The sequence below is a fragment of the Syngnathus scovelli genome, chromosome 9 (assembly GCF_024217435.2).
Source record: "Syngnathus scovelli strain Florida chromosome 9, RoL_Ssco_1.2, whole genome shotgun sequence".
In the NCBI taxonomy this organism is placed as follows: domain Eukaryota; kingdom Metazoa; phylum Chordata; class Actinopteri; order Syngnathiformes; family Syngnathidae; genus Syngnathus; species Syngnathus scovelli.
The window spans coordinates 3111503-3127812 of NC_090855.1; the positions used below are offsets into that span (position 1 = coordinate 3111503).

The window sequence follows — 16310 nt, forward strand, 5'->3', positions numbered from 1 at the left end:
AATCTCCTCACACTTGTAATGAGTCACATCAATGAACATTTTTTTGCTGGAAATTTATACACACATCCAGGTTTCAAGTGTTTATTGAGACCTGGCAAAAAATATATTAATATTGTTGTTAAATGTTTCTCAATCTAATTTTCCCGACTGTAGCTGATTTGTACTACCTGCCTAATTTCAAATATTAAAAAAAAGCAGATGACGTCTCGATTGAATCAGCATTGATGTCATTGCTAGATGGGAATCTGACTCAGTGTGTAAGCGTAATATTTGATGTACTTACTGTAGGCCATGACAAGTGGAGAGGGCGGCGAAGGAGTGAGGAATGTCTCGGACTTTCCCCTGGTAGTAGCAGTGCTCTCCTCCCTGTGAACAGAAACACGGGATTACACATTTGTCCCGAAATATATTTCATATCAACGATACCTTCGATGCGGGCCTAATCGCAATCAGGTCATATCGAATTGGTTATTTTTCTATATAACAGTCAGTTTAAATTAGTATTATTTTAATCGCTATAATTATATTTAATTTTAATTTACATATTTTTATTTTATATTTATAATTATATGTATATTCTACATTTAATAATAATATTATAAAAATATATTATTATTGATAATTATACATTCTTATTAGTTATTCAGTTTGAAGCACTATTATTATTATTTTAATCACTACAGTTATATTTAATTTTTATTTACATATTTTTATTTTATATTTATAATTCTATTTATATGCTATTTAATAATAATAAATAATATAATATATGATTATTATTATTACTGATAATTATAAATTTGTATTAGTTAGTCCGTTTGAAGCACGACTCAAGATTCAAGATTCTTGAATCTTGACTTGTCTCGGTGTCTCATCACCCCTCCCAACTTGAACGCATCTTCTCCGCCTTTACTTCCAACCTTCTCTTGCTTCCCTGCAAGTAAACACGTTCATTTTTGCAGAAGAAGAAAGTGTACATGGTCTAAGTGCTCTTCCTGCTTGCTTCCTCGCTGCCTAACAGCTATTAGTAAGGCAGGAAGCCGAGCGAACTGACTCCCCTAGGAAACTCAGCTTTTATCAGGATCAATTACCGCCGTGATGCAGCGCATAGCGACGCAGCGCACCGCAGTACGCCCGCCTGGTTTACGCCATTAAAAGCATGCTGGACATGCTAGGACATTCAAATCTTGTGTCCGACACCACATTCCTAAATAGTGGCCAGTGAGGAAGCGGCAGTCCTTCAGTGATTCGAGCATATATATATATATTTTTTTTTACTGATCTAGCCATCTATAGACTATTTATAGTAATACAAGTCAGCACATATAAAATGTTGTGAAGTGGCATCCTGGAGACACGTTGATAACAAAATGTCAAATGTGACCTTTTCATTTGTTTTGACGCGTAGCTGCAGGGTAAACGCGGAGGCTAATTAAATATAATCGATTATGGCCGCGTTCCATTGAGGTGGGGCAAGGGCTAATAATGTACACGCTGACACAATCCAGACAGAAATTGAGCCGTCGCTATTGCCAAGCATTCGTATTGAGCAGCATCATTTTCAGTGAGCTAAAAGCGTCGTCATCAATGTCTGATTGAAATGGTATCGGTGTTGTAGTATTGCAGCATTTTTAAAAGTATAGATGGACAATATTGGCGGACATCAGTGCAGGCATACTTATGTTAGTATCATTTTATGTTTAAGTGCATATTTTGGGATATGACAATAATACTTAATCTTAGTTGGAATAGTGTAGAAGAAAAAAAAAGAATGATTTGCAGAATCTTACAGCAGTGACGACCGTCTTCCCTTTCGCTGACAAATGCTTCTCCACGTATTCTGAAGACAGCAGATCACTGGAAGAGAAAAGACCAAGAAAAAAAAAAAAAAAGTCACATAATGTCACAAAATATGCGATTATCATTCGAGTCTCCCTCTCTAGTGAATTTTCTGGAACAATCGTATTCTGTCTGCGCATTTCAAAGCATAGGCTCGGCTAATTATGACCACTGAGGAGACGTGAGGCTATTTCCAGACCGCAAACACAATTAAACAAACGTGTGTGCGTGTGTCTGCAAGTGTGTGCGTGTTTAACATTGTATCGGAGGACGAATAAAGGTTGCGGAAAAAAAAAAAAGGCCACACTGGCAGAAGAGGAAGGGAAGAGGAAATAAATTGAGAGGGTAAGCAAGATGAAGACTGTGAAATTAGTGTGTGTGTGTTAGCTTGTGCACATGTGTGTATGCTTTCTCAACAGTAAGTATCCCAGAGGAAATACACACACACACACACACACACACACACACACACACACACACACACCACCTGAGACAAAGCCATAAAGTGTTAATCAGCATTATGCTGCATAGGCTCACTTTTGCAACTTGCTCCATCCTTGTGCGGCATAACACTTAAATGTCGCTCCACCATGTTTGCTTGTGCTCCACTAATTGACCCGAGTCTGCAGAACTCTCCTGAGTTTATATTCAATTAGCATTTCCTTAATGTATTCTGGCCTCAAAGCATTCCGTGATTTATTGAGCAGAATTTTTAAATCAATTCTACAGCTGTCTCACAATGTTAGCTGACGTGAAGTTTAGTTTGACCTCAGGCATTTTTTTTTTTTCTGGAAAAAAAGTGATTCAACTCTAAATTGTACCACTTCAGGGATATTCGACAAAGACATCGATATAGCAAAAGTATCAGAGCCAAGGTGCATGAGTAGTTTTCTGCCTTACAACAACGAAGGAAATAAGACTCCTTCAAAAGACTAATGGTTGCGTCGGGTAATAAAAGCACAGGAGAGGCGGGCGATAAAATGGAAAGATGGAGGAATGGCTATCACGGGGGGGATAAAGAAGCGGCGAATGTTAACGAGAGGGGGTGCCAATACAGACCTCGGGGCTCTAACCGATATCCCATCATGCACCGCTTCAAGGTACTTTTGGGAAAAAAACGCGCCATCACGATGATGCACATTAAAGTCAGAATTGGACGAAGTTTCACGTGTGACCCCGACTGTGATGAAGACATGCTCTGCGGGGTCAAAGGCGAGTTGTTAGCCTTTGTTCTGCTGGGATGTGTGTTTAAGATTCACAGCTTGTGATCTTTATCCTCCACGCTGAGACTGCCCAGGGGGAGGGGGGGAGCAAGAGGGAGCGCGACATTGCAATCGCAGACTGATGGAGGGGGCCCGATAACACATTGCAGATTTCATTCGTGGAGGATTTAAATAATTTACTAGACAAAGAAACAAAACTCAAGCCCTTGTTCACACTCGGCGGCCTCACCCCCCATAACATTAAATCTTCATGTGTATCAACTAAGATTTTTTTCCTTTATATTCCAATCTCTGTAGCACCACAGCCAAGTCTAAAAGAGCTATCAGAAGATGTCAGGGACCAGCCCAAAGCTGGAATTGGGTTACAAATCATCAGCAAAAGGTTTGCGGAGAAGGTGACAGCTTTTGCCGCAGAGTGGATGCCAGAAAAAAATAGACATAAAACTCTCCTCCGTTTGGAGCTTCATAAAAATCTCCGACAGAAAGCTTTTTTATTATTTTCCGCTTGTAAAACCAGGTACGAGGTCGGCTAGAGTGTCAAACATGCATTTGATAACCCGCACATTCATCAACATCCTCATTTGAGGTTTCCGGGGCAAATAATGACAAAAATAAACACACGCAATATCTCCCCTGCCGCGGAATTATATTTCACAGTCGGCCGCCGCCAAAACACGTGCGTTGCACCACGTTTTAGTCGCGTTTGGCCGCCTCGCTTGGTGTGAGGCAGATTTCAGAAATGAATAATAAATGGCTGCCTTAAATAGATGCCTCCGTTTTCTCTATCGGGGAAAAAAAAAGCGGCTTATAAATGGTAATTATTATTATCTGTTTTAATCACACATGAACAGAGTTGAGCCTAGTTGCTAACCAAAACAGCAGCACCGAAACTTTGCATGAACTTTTCACTTGACAAAAAACACTTTCATAATATCTTTTCAACACTTATCCCCGACTCCGCTCAGTCGCCGCGGAAACGTCTTGCGTGTCGGCGCGCTTGTCATAGAATTTCCGACCAGACGCTCCGCCGACAAACCATTCATAAGCAGGCACACGAGAGCCACTTGCGTCATAGATCTCGCTTTCGCGCCCCTTGAATGTCAGCCAGCCCACTCACGCTCCCGACGGGCAAAGAGCGAAAAAGAAATGTTGCACTCATAAGAGCATTTCATTAAAAACGGTCGGGGAAAAAATGAAGCAGTAAAAAGCAGGCGGGCGTCATCCTTCCTTTAAAACGCCACAACCCGATTTTCTCGACGTCATCTTTTTTTTTTTTCACATAATTACATTTGCTAAGTGCATAATTAAGAGAATTGAGCATCAAAATTGCCCCAGTAGGCCACAAAAAAATTCATTTATCTCTGTGTTAAAGTCACAAAACAAACTGCAAGCATAAAAGTGGATCAAATAAATCACAGCGTATCAAACACACTGGCGGTTTTTATCTTCGGTATACATAAAGTAACATCTGCTGTTGCCTAAACTGCGGACAAAATTGAAGCTGCAGTGAAATTTCCCACTGCAGCTTCACTCGTGGCTCCATTTTCAAATACTAAACTAACATGTCCGCAAGCTTTGGCTCTCGTCCCAAACTTGGCCGCTCGGAAATGTGTTAGTTGATCACACCTAATTATTTGCCAATATTTAACAGGCTTAACAAACCCCACAAAAAATATTTTGGAGGCAATCACACTGCTGAGTGATTTTAATCAAGAGGAAAAAAGCTCAAATTTGGCTTGATTACTGTTCTAAGTATACCCTGCTTAAAATTCGTTTCACATTTTGTCGCCAGGCACTCCATGGAAGAAAAAGCACCAAAAAAAAAAGGCAAGTTTGGCAGCATTGATGTGGAGCGATTGGCACCAAAGTGGAGCTAGCAGCCTTTCATTGCGTCCACAAAAGTCTAATCATGGCAAAAACACACACACACACACACACACACTGCACTCGTCTTCCATGTATGGACTCAAGCACCAACGTGCTGTGTCAGGCGGCCATAATGAGGAGTGGAGTGATGATGGATGACAGGGTGAGGAGGGGGGTGGTGGTGCTATGTTGGAAAGGTGGATGAGGAGAACAGAGGAGGGAGGGGCCGGGGTTCTCTTTGGGGATTTCTACAGCTACACACACCTAAACACATATAACCTCGCAACGAGGCCCTGATAAAGGTCTCCAGGCTATAATTCATTTACTCACTAATTGCTCATCCAGAATGCCTCACTTGGACACCGCTTGGATAAAATAGCCCGCAAGCTAGCAAAAAATAAGCTTTTTTTAGTAAGGCCAAATGATGATAAATAAGTTCCTACTAATTACAACAACTACATTTAGCATAATAGCGGTACAGTATTTAAAATTGTTTTATTTTTTTGTTTCCATGCTTTTGTGTTAAAATATAGCTTTGCGTGGAAAGGATTTGTGGTAGCATCCAGAAATAAGCGCATGGAGCTAACCGTTGCATTATGTAGCATGACAACATGCAAGTGGCGTGCGTACAGTAAGCGGTGAAATCGCTCTCTGTTTTTATTTATTATGCAAAAGTGAGGAAGGCAGAAAGGTGGCTAAAAAAAGCATTGAGGCTAACGCTAGGCTAAGTCAATGCGGTTTCAAATTAGGAATCGTAAGCTAAGCTGTGTTATGTAAGCGAGACAGTCTGATTTATTTTCTGCTTGTCTTTGCACACAATTAGGCGGTGAGGGATGTTGTTTATGTCGGCCATTTTTTTTTTAGCCCTCGTCCTACAACAACCGAGAAATAACATAGCTTATATCAAAGTCTTAGTGTCATACCGAAAAAAAAAAAATACTGTTCACATAAACGAAGTAGGATTTCGATTTCTTTAAATTTTTAGTCACATGTCCAAGTGTGGGTGGGTGTAGGTGTTTCTTCACATGATCCGATGACATGCTAGCTTGCTAAGGTATAGATGAGGGCGCTTACATTGGTTTCAAGGTACTCCTTTCAAGTAGCTAACCTCCCCCAAGCATATAAATATACAAACACGGCGTCCACTCGAATTCCCCCATCTGCTGCTTCTCCACCCACACAGCAGCAGGACGAGAGGGTGCTTCAAAGACATCCACACATCCTATACTTCTCGTTTTTTCCGGTCTGTCTATACTCTGTTACGCTTCCACTCTGCATCCCCCTCACTCAAACCACTTGTGTGTTTCTTTTCGATAAATCAGATCGCGCCTTCTTTCAATCAATTATCAAGCGGGAAGCAGAGACAAGGATGGAGATACGAATGGAAGAGGAAGATCATCGTTGTATCAGTGTCACAAAAGCAGGTAGAGTACGTGATACAGACTTAAATCACATGCAAGGGGGCGAGTAAGGTCGCACGCTCGTGTAATGCTTTTTAATATTTAATTTTGATTATTAGTTGTTAATTAAAAAATACACCAGATGCTAAATTGGATGAGGTAAAAGTAATTATGCCTTTTTTTTTGTCTGTCCAATTCTATTTTTGTAATTTTTGTGCTTAATCTGAAGTGAATATTCCGCCATGGTTTCAGCAAAGTTATATACATATAATTAAAATTTTGGAGCTGATCACAGAAATAATATCAACGTTGACCTTTGTAGGAAAATTTGCAAAATTGCAATTTCTTGTTCTCGGCGAGAGGATGTTAAAAAAATCTCACTCGATTTAACTCAGCAAGAAGAGCGTGTGGGATTAAATCAAAGAAAATGAGATGAATAATTCGGATTCCTTTGTTGTATCGCTAATTTCCTTCCTCTGATCATCCTTTAATATTCAACCCTTTTTTGTTTTTTTAATTAGAACAACACTTACTGTGCTATTCATCCACATTATTTTTTTAGCTACAAAACGGTCAAACCATGGGATGTTTACTTAGCCTTTTTTTTTTTTTTTTTATGGGGTAGAGCACCAACACATGCATTTGACTGGACCCCCACACTTTACACGAGTCCATCCCCCCACCACATAAACACATGCTGACTACACACACACACGTGCACACAAATGAATAATGCATTTAGCGTTGCCGGTAAGCGTGCATTAGCATAAAGAGCATGACTGCGTGCAGGAAAGCTGACGCGACACTAGTAGGAATAACAACACACTGAGCGCCTGTCAGTGTCAACGCTGCACACAGGAGGGACGGCGGCCAGCTTGTTCCTGTTTTGTAACACTCGAGAGATGATGTAACAGCTAGAAGACAATCCGACCTGATGCTACTTCAAATGTGATGCAAGCATGGAGAACATTTTTAAAGTCACCCGAGGGCTTTAATCAAAATGTAATTTCCACCCTTGCATTTTTTTGTTCCAACTCGTTCCTGAAGGTCCGAATATTTAGCATCATAACAAATCATGATGGTTGCTTTAACATCAACCAAAAGTCCCAAAATACATCGACATGTGCACACTACTCTTTAATCTTATCTATTATTCAGCAGCAGCGGGTGAAGAAAGAGTTGAATAGAGGGAGGAGATGTGTGTTTGGTTGAGGCTGATTAACAAAAAAAAGAGGAGGGGGGGGAGGCAACCCCCAATCTTTTCTGCTCGATCTTGTCCAATGAATGTAAATGTTGCAGCCGGTCGCAAAGATGAAGGAGGCAGACAAAGACAACGATGGAGGGGGCGGGACAGAGTCGTCCTTCCATATAGACTGATGCACTTTGCAAAATCAACACCGGGACGTGTTTTGGAGATTTTGTTATTGACGGACAAAAAATGTTAGCTCTCCTGACGCCCAATCTGGTAAACAAAAATGATGTGTTCTATTAAAAAAAAAAAAAAAATCAGTTCACGGATGACATTCAGGCACTAAAAGTAGGAAAGTGTCCCTCGTGAGAGATGAAAAAGTAGGACTCGAAGTGGGACACACAGTGTCAAAACTATGCCACAGATTCGATAGCGTACACACAACGACCAGTTCTAACAATGCAGCAGGTCACACGTTCTTGTTTCCTCGCCATATTGACACCATCCGATAAATCAGTCGCTAAGTGAGATTTAAAAACGTGCAGAAATGACGAGGACTTGGACTCCGGGGTGAAGCGTATTAGTCTCTTGATATTCACAGTCACGCACGTTAAAGTGGCGCGTAAGAGTGACCGGTTGGAGGCTAATTCCCTTCTACGGTCATCTGGGAATGGGATTTCACTCGTATGTCTCCTTTTAAAATGATATTACGAGAATGGCGGATTACGCGGTAGAAGGACTCGTGTGTATTTGTGTCTACGAGTTCATACTGCGATTCGAAACGTGTCAAAAAGACAGACTGAATATATCACACAAGGAGCTGCAGGTATTTGTCCAAAATATAAATTTTTCATCTTTCCTAATCAATGTGATTAATTCATTCCAGCCTCCACAAAAAAAAACATTTTAGTTGTCTTTTTCATTGTGTTAGCATTAGCATTCAGCTAGCAGTCTAAAGACTAAGCGGTTGCTTTAAATACTTCACACACTTTGACCTTTGGCGTAGACTCTAGCAAATCCGTATTCCAAAGGCAGCAAATCTCATGTGCCGATTTTAAAAGAAAATCAAATCGGCTGTGTTCACACCCACAACGGCGCAAACCATCCATTTCTATCTTTTTGTGTGAAAATAGCAAAATAAAGTCCACGCCAGACTTACACCTGACACAAATCCCCTCTTGTCCTCACCCTGTTGTAAAATTCTCGGCGACAACAAATACTTTATTACACCAGATGCTGACACCAATTAATTACTTCATTATCGGAATGTTAACGGCACCGAGGCCTAACGAGCAGACAGTGATAAACACACAACCTCCTCGGAGAAGCTGAACTGTATAGTGCTTTGTGTGCGGAAAGGAGGATGTGAAAGAATGAGAGTGCCAAGTCAAGAGTAAAGAGGGAGAGAGAGGAAAGTGAGTCGCTCATTTTCCATCAGTGGTGATCGATATCAGCAGCGTCTGACAGCGCAGCGCTCCAGCCTTTACCGTAAATCAGCGACTATTATGATGGAGCCTCTCACGCACTCCCATAACAAACATGCGCACACATGCAGGAGAAAACGATTCCCGAGTAGCTAAATAAGCATCGGCCAGCATCACATATTTGATTCTCACGCTAAAAGCAATCGCATTAACAAACGACTGACTTTGCTGGACGAGGAAGCGGGAGAAGATTTACGGCAGCGGCTAAGTGCAAACGGCAAGAACAACTCACTGATTGAGCTCCACGTCCAAGGTGAACTTCCTGCCAAAAGCTTCCACTTGAAAGCTGGCCTGGGCCACGTGGTCCACCTGAAAGAGGACATGTGAGAAAGGACGGATCACATCTTGCACAACATACAAGACGTCTAAATTTTAAAATGGTAATTCAGCATTTCTGGTCTATAACACAAATGTGCGTTACTGTGGTTGCATAAGTGTGATTGATTTGACTGAAGCTGGATTTTCATTCCTCTCGAGTGTTGGACGCAGATGGTGCACATGGCTTGATTCATTCATTCACTCACTCCACGGCCCTCAGGGTCAACGAGAACCCACCAGCAGTCATTCCGCTGGTCCCTCCCCCTCCTTCCACCCTTGTGCCGCCGGCTACCTTCATTACAATGTGGATGCAGCGTGAGCACAACGGGGGGAGGGGAGGACCTCTTTTGAGGAGGTGCCCCCTGTGCTCACCCATGGGTGACCTCAGAGTGCAACATCCCCGAGGAGCGCAGCTTCTATTGTTTGCTTCGCTCAATGCATATATAAGTGGGTAAAATATATACTGTATATATGATCTAATCTGCAATATGAAACGTCGGATGGGAGGAGATAGCAGTAATTGTGTTCGGTATAATCCACTAACTCCCTCATTGATTTGCGAGTTACAGCAGAGAAGACTTTTCATACCACGCCGTCCAAAAGCGGAAACACATAGTGAGCAAATACACTCACGGGCTACTTTCATTTGCACGCTTTGTTTTCCCACCAAACAAGACTTTTTGCTACTCCTCTGCCGGCGCTGTTGATATTTGCGTCTGGGATTTAAAAATAGTCCAGAGAGTCTATAAATAACATCCTGCGCGTGTGTGACATGCTTTCAAAACCACTGGACAGGTTTGTTTTTAGATTTGTGGCACTAAAAACAGACGATGGATGAGTGATCAAACTTTTTTTTCATGTGATGTCGTAGACTCTCATGGGAATTTGTGAACATCCGTCACAAATCTATTTTTGAGACAATTACTGTATATGGTGGTTGCAGCAAATTGGTTATTATGAACTCTAGCCTCACAAGGTTTTCAAGTGGGATAGTAACTTTTATACATCGATTCGAAAGGGGCAGGAATAGCTGAATGGTTACTCAGCAGCTTTACAAGAGATTAATTCATGCAAAAAAAAAAATGAAAATCGTATTTGTATTAGTTCTGATATAATTTTGCAGTACTTTAACAATTCTACTAATCAATCCTCCCAATTCAGTGTGCACAGGCTGCCTGATGCACTATTGAGCTGTCCAAGAATTATGACCCCTTGTGGACAAGACGTACCATAGCAACTTGTGGCATTTGTATGCTCATGAAAGTTGTAAAATTAAATCGTTTTCTTTGGGCTGATGCTTTAATAATAATACCAATGATCATCATTATCCTCTATTATCAGCTCTGCGTGCACTAAAAGGTTAATCATACATGGGAAAAATAAATATGACTTCTAATGTATTATTTAATGACGTTTGATGTTTATCGTTTTGTTTTTCTCATAAATATCTAGACAAGAACACTCCCCCTCGTCGCCGGAATTCATGATCATGACGTTGCCACGTTCTAATGTTGTGTTGATATTTTTCTCACGTGTTTCCCGAGGACGAGAGGGGAATGCAGAACAATAAACAAGCGTGACTTCCACTCCCACCACCGAAGCGCGGCGTGTACCTGCGTGGATCCGGGGCTGCCCGTGACACGCGTGCTGAGCTCATGGTGGCCGATCATGCTGTGGTTGTGTCTGCTGTAAAGCAGACGAACAGGCACCGTGTCCTCCTTCTTCTTGCCCAGCCAGGCGGCTTCTTTACGAGGCGTCTTGACGCTCGACCAAGCGTCACCTGCGCCGGCGAGGGGAAGACCACCCATTTTATTATTGTTGAAGACAAAAAGACACATCCACCCCCGTATGAAAATGCCCGTTGCTCTTATTTACTAATTCAGTGAAAACACGGTGCAGAATCTAATGAAATCAAACCGTCATATACATGATAATAATATAATAAAGTAATATGTTGATGGATTACCGTTAAGGGAATGGGGGTTGCTCTGGTGACCGACTTGCATCAATCCACAGACGCACAAAAGGGAAATCCACCAAGGTGCGCGCATCATCATCATTTTCCTCGCTACGTCTCTGGGTGGGGAACGACAAAACAATGCGGTAATCCACGCGTGGGGTTTTTGCTAGGGGACGATGGGGCTGCTGATGTGCTTCATGCAGTCCCTGCGATCGGAGGCCATCGAGGGTCCGCGCGAGACTGAACGCCGAGCGCGTCTGAGCGCACCGAGACACGGCGGTTCTTCAGCGGCGGCGAGGGAGGGAGGGGAAGAGAGGACGCGGGGGAGGGAGAGGGGGTTGAGAGAGGAGAGGCGGGGACGAAGGGAGGCAGGGCAGGGGACACCTCCTTAAAACACATCAATATCCAGCGGATGGCTGCAGGAACGCCTCATGCATACACATGAGCAAGACGGGTGGGGGCGAGGAAGGAGGCTGCGGCCTTCCGACAGACATTCGGAACCGAAGCAGCAGCACCACCGCATCATGCGTTTCTCCAGCTCCTTTCTTCATGACTCATGCAGCCATAAATCAGCAGCATATTGGGGGCCTTTTTCCACGTGGAGTTTTATTAAGCATCACGTGTAGCTTCTTTCTCCACATATTTTGATTTTTTTAAGGAAAAACAATATTATGGTAATTTTAACAGTAACAATTTAAATTATATATTTTTTTTCTTATTAGAGGCCATGCCACTGCTCCAAGGGGAATGCTACATTTGTGATAAAGCTATGCTTTGGATTTTTTTTTTTTCCCAATAACTGTCCCTCTGGGGTTGTATTTGTTTTTACAATGGCACTGGCCACAGGTTGTAGGAGATACAGAAAAAAAGAGCAGTATTAAATTATGAGCACTATCCATCTGTCTGTATTCTCCAGTGCTTTGTTCGTTCTCTTCTGGTCATCAGATCTGCGCTAATTCCACATCTCCTTTTATCAGTGGAGAGAAAAAGTTGCCAGAGCGTTTGGGAGAGTTGTCACAAGTGTCATTCCGCTTTACATGCTCTTCACGTGTAGTGTCGAATTTCCATTTTTGCCGCTTATAAACTCTGACTTTCCTCCTTACTGTCTCGGCTGGAGAGCAGCTCGGTGAAGAAAGGTGCTCTCCATTTCCAACGGCTTTCCCTGGTGACCTTTTGCTCCTGTTAGTGTCCTCTTGTTGATTTGTGACAGCACTGGGGCTTTCCAAGTATGACTCACAAAGAGGCTCCTGAGGGCTGCGTGCGTCTTCATGAGGTACGTGCACATCAACATTGACCTGAGGAATTAATACCGGGCTTCGTGCCAAGTTTTCGCCGCTAGAGGGCCGAGTTTCCTGTGCAGCTTTTGGAGGTGACAAAGTCATCAAATTGCGTCTGCTCGGCCGTTTATGTGACACACGTCTTAGATTTGAGCTGAGTGAGGCAGTCAAAGAAGTTGGAACCTGAGAAGCAGACTGAAGGCCTGAAGTAGATGGAAAAGAAAATTCCATGGGGCAGTCATGAGGCTGCTGTTCCTCCTTAATAATCTCTGTGGCTCTGATATCAAGTCCCCCAAATGGTCCAGTGTCAAGTTGAACAGACGAAACGCTGGACTTGTGTCTGAAGGGGAAAAAAAATGGAGGTTCAAAAGAAGGCTAAATATATTTAAACTGTTTTGTTAGCAAAATGACCTTTTTATAAAAGTGTTGGAACGGGTGAAGCTGCGTTGTAGAGGAGATACTAGTTGGTTCAACACTTGGTAAGCTTCGCTTTTAGAGAAAGCCCGGTGACGCTCACTTTGCAGGTGCTGGATGAAATAAAGTGCAAATTTCAATTACAAGTCTGCTTTAAGTTTTGTGGTTACAATAAAGTTTCAAGTTAGAACAGAATGTTATATCACAAATGGGTTAGTTTCACTATTAGGGTAAATTGGAGGAAATACATTCCAGGGATAAGACTTGTCAAAATGAAAGTGAAACAGAAACTAAAAGCAGTAGAGCATTTCCAGTCTGCTCTTGGACAGTTAATCTGGTTTGATACGGGATGGACCAACACTTCGTGAATGGCTTTTTAAAGTAAGTGGCGTGCATGCTATGAATTGACACGTGACTTTTCTAACATCACTTTGACAGTGCTGGTGGGATTGTTTGTTTTTGTGCAACTTCCTGTCTAAATTCTACCTCTAGTAGAAAAAAAGTGCTTTACAGATTAAAGTCATCCCTATTTTTTTAATGGAAGGATATCAACAATTTTGCCCATGTGTAAGTTAATACTTGATTATTTTGTCATTGTCTTAATCAAGAGTGGTTAACTTCTTTTTACACTTGTACAACAACAGTCACAACTGTTTTTTTATGTTAAGGGTAACATTTGGGAGGGGAAAAAAAAAGTTAAAGAAAACAGGTTGTGTTTAAACGAAGCGGTTCCGCTGTATATGAGACTTACGCTTATCAAGTTTTCATATTTGTCCATGCAGCACTGGCAGTAGCCGCTTCCTTCCTTGTTTTTATAGTTCTTCCGACCGGAAGCTTGCCCTTTCGCTTTGACAGTCCTGGGGATAAATAACATGATTAATTATAAACAAGTTTTCATTGTTTGTGCTTCCAAACATACCTGCGAAGAGACCAGCTCTATTTTCATCAATCATATTCAAAAATCAAAACAGTACTTGTTGACTCGCTCTTTGTCCCCGGCGGACTTTTCACCAGTAACCACGAAGGGACAACGAGGAGCAAGCGTTTTCAGGTTCAACTCGGGCATTTTCGTCATGGTGACGTATATCGGACGGTAATGTCTGAGGAGAAGCAATTTTGAAATAGGCAATCAATTAATTCATTAAGGGGAAGCTAGATTTAACCTCTCACCTGCTTGAATCTTCAACCTTGACGAAAGGTTTGCCGATCCGCCCTCCTATGGAGAAAAACGTTTGAGTGCATATTTACTAGAAGTATTACAGTGGTTACACACGTCAGTCACCTTTGGATTCCTGACAAGTGAGTTCTGCGGTGGATGCGTGTTTGACCTACGATACATTAAACGCAAGGACAAGTCAAGTTTAAAAGGGTATGTACGGTATTACGAACTTTTGAGTTTGGAAACTTACAGTTTTGGCTGCAGCAGTGATTGGACGCTGGCTTGCAATGGTCTTTTTTTTCTTCTTAATATACGCCAACACTTCTGCACATGTGGCACAAATCCAACATTAAGTGTTGGTCTGGTTACTTCAAATAGTGAAAGTTTAACTTATTTTAGTTCAGTTTTAGCAATGATGTTAAACATTTCTAAAAATCATTGGAGCCAACCTGCATCAGAAAAAGTCACTTACACACATATATATTTATATCTGTAATGTAAACACACCATCAATGTAGAAGATTTTTACACCCCACTCCAGAGCCTTGGACAGAATCTTGTCGGTCTGCAAAATGTCCTACAAACAGAGTTTCAATTGGCAAAGTCAAGTACAAGACTCTAAGAATGCTATGTAGAGTCAACAAACCTGTTCTTTCACAGTTTTTTCTACTAAAGACCTCTTGCAGCTTGTGACAAACTACAACGGAGAAAAAAAACAAAAGCAGAAAATTGGCGAACCGCAGCAAACCGAGAATTGAAGAATGAGTTACTAAAAACGATATCAGCATTAAGCGCTACTGAAGCAATCCGAGCGAGCTCACCGAGTCAGCTTGACCCTGAGACCTGTTCTTGGCGTCGTCGCAACCGCAGTCCGGCTGGGGTTGATTTGAGTGGGGGCAAGGCGAACTTGCAGATTGCGGAAAGTCTTGTCTCAGACATTGCACGTATTTAGTTTCCCTTTTGTTTGATACAAGGTACGTGATGTCTTTGCTGAAGAACTTGTCAACATTCTAGAATGACAACAAGGGGAAATATTCAAATTAATTCCACTTCATGTCAAGCCAGGCCAATTTAGCATCTTATTGATGCTGCAAGCAAAGTTATCTGGAATATTAAAAGTCATATGAATGAAGTTTCGTGAAAGGACCCACTCCTCCGAGATGTTTGATATCTTTCTCCAATGACTCAGCTTTTCTGTTGGACGGCAGGTCAAGATAGAAGACTTTCCCTGCTAAAGGCTTGAGGACTGCCAGACGAGACTTTACTGACAACTTCATCTCTCTACTTTTGCCAGCTTTTCCTAAAAAGACAACACGGTGAAGAGAGGTGAGCTTAAAGTCTTGCAAACCCAAAAAACCTGGAGGTTTTTAAATATTGACGTAATGTGACGCCCAATTCTGTTAACATGATAATAATAGTAGTGGTAACAAACCTTTCCAAACAGCTCCAATTTGTCTCTGTGTATCTCGTGCCCTCATTTTATTCTCTTTACGAAAACAAATTGTACATGTTCGCCATCTTTACGTCGACATACCCGAGCCACCATCTTCATTTGACAGCTGTGCACAAAATGTTGAACTTTACCAAATTCACCTACTGACCACATTAAAAACCGTAATTTTAAGCACCAGTACGACGGTTTACGTCTGCTCCTACTTAGCAGCAATATTTATTAATATTACATTTACCCACCTTTGAAATTTGGTATTGTTTGGTTAATGTATTTCGAAAAAACAACGTAGCGTCGACGTTTGACTGCACTTTCATTTCCCGCTTAACTATGTAATGGAAACGACGAACAAGTTGCCATGTCTGAAAACTCCGCGCCTCATACAATCACTTTCAATTAAACCGAACAACTTACTTATTGTTAACCCCTCGTTCTTTTATTTTATTAGTTCTTCCAGATAAATTACTACTGTATGACCAGTACCCTATTTGAAGGAGATGTCGCCATTTAATGAGTACTATTGCGGATTAACGTGAACGAAATCTGGCAACAACCAAAAAGGTAAATTGTTGATAGTATCTGTCTATTCGAGTGTGCTGTTTCGACATTTAAAAACGTCAAACATTTAAATATATTTGTTCATCAAAGTTATGCTAACTGGCACCAGTTTTTATCAGTATAGATTTGAGCGCCGTGTCAGTACATGGGCGTTGTATATAACGGTTTAGTTT

At 41.7% G+C, this 16310-nt stretch overlaps 2 protein-coding genes across 8 annotated transcripts in view; both read right to left on the reverse strand.

The window, feature by feature from the left end:
• The window catches only part of adam22 (ADAM metallopeptidase domain 22), a 30203-nt gene extending 18503 nt beyond the window's left edge, over positions 1-11700 (reverse strand). For all 4 annotated transcript variants that reach the window (XM_049730807.1, XM_049730805.1, XM_049730804.1 and 1 more), the window contains exons 1-5: positions 11286-11700; positions 10933-11099; positions 9234-9310; positions 1791-1857; positions 284-366 (exon numbers count right to left, since the gene is read on the reverse strand). In XM_049730807.1, coding sequence (XP_049586764.1) covers positions 284-366; positions 1791-1857; positions 9234-9310; positions 10933-11099; positions 11286-11379 — 488 coding nt within the window. In that variant the 5' untranslated portion in view covers positions 11380-11700. The remainder of the gene's footprint in view (positions 1-283; positions 367-1790; positions 1858-9233; positions 9311-10932; positions 11100-11285) is intronic.
• Positions 11701-11864: 164 nt separating this feature from the next.
• Positions 11865-16130, reverse strand: dbf4 (DBF4-CDC7 kinase regulatory subunit). Of its 4 annotated transcripts, none has more exons than XM_049730942.1 (13): positions 15994-16130; positions 15562-15688; positions 15281-15429; positions 14951-15139; positions 14776-14826; positions 14637-14706; positions 14380-14453; positions 14253-14298; positions 14141-14186; positions 13945-14070; positions 13722-13827; positions 12968-13083; positions 11865-12896 (listed from the first exon to the last, which is right to left on the reverse strand). In XM_049730942.1, the coding sequence occupies exons 2-13, from the start codon at positions 15605-15607 to the stop codon at positions 12221-12223; spliced, it is 1695 nt and encodes a 564-aa protein (XP_049586899.1). In that variant the 5' UTR covers positions 15608-15688; positions 15994-16130; the 3' UTR covers positions 11865-12220. The 4 variants fall into 4 exon arrangements, with proteins under 4 accessions (XP_049586899.1, XP_049586898.1, XP_049586900.1 ...); XM_049730941.1 differs by lacking the exon at positions 15994-16130 and adding an exon at positions 15822-15973; XM_049730943.1 differs by lacking the exons at positions 14776-14826; positions 15994-16130 and adding an exon at positions 15822-15973.
• Between the last annotated feature and the right edge of the window lie 180 nt (positions 16131-16310).

What these genes read in the sequence shown, in the direction of transcription:
- dbf4 (XM_049730942.1), bottom strand. Translation starts at nt 15,607, where the DNA reads ATGAGGGCACGAGATACACAGAGACAAATTGGAGCTGTTTGGAAAG. An exon ending in AAAAAACTGTGAAAGAACAG is followed by an intron (nt 14,707 to 14,775) that starts GTTTGTTGACTC and finishes CTCTGTTTGTAG; the next exon opens with GACATTTTGCAGACCGACAA. An exon ending in AAAAATCTTCTACATTGATG is followed by an intron (nt 14,454 to 14,636) that starts GTGTGTTTACAT and finishes CCACATGTGCAG; the next exon opens with AAGTGTTGGCGTATATTAAG.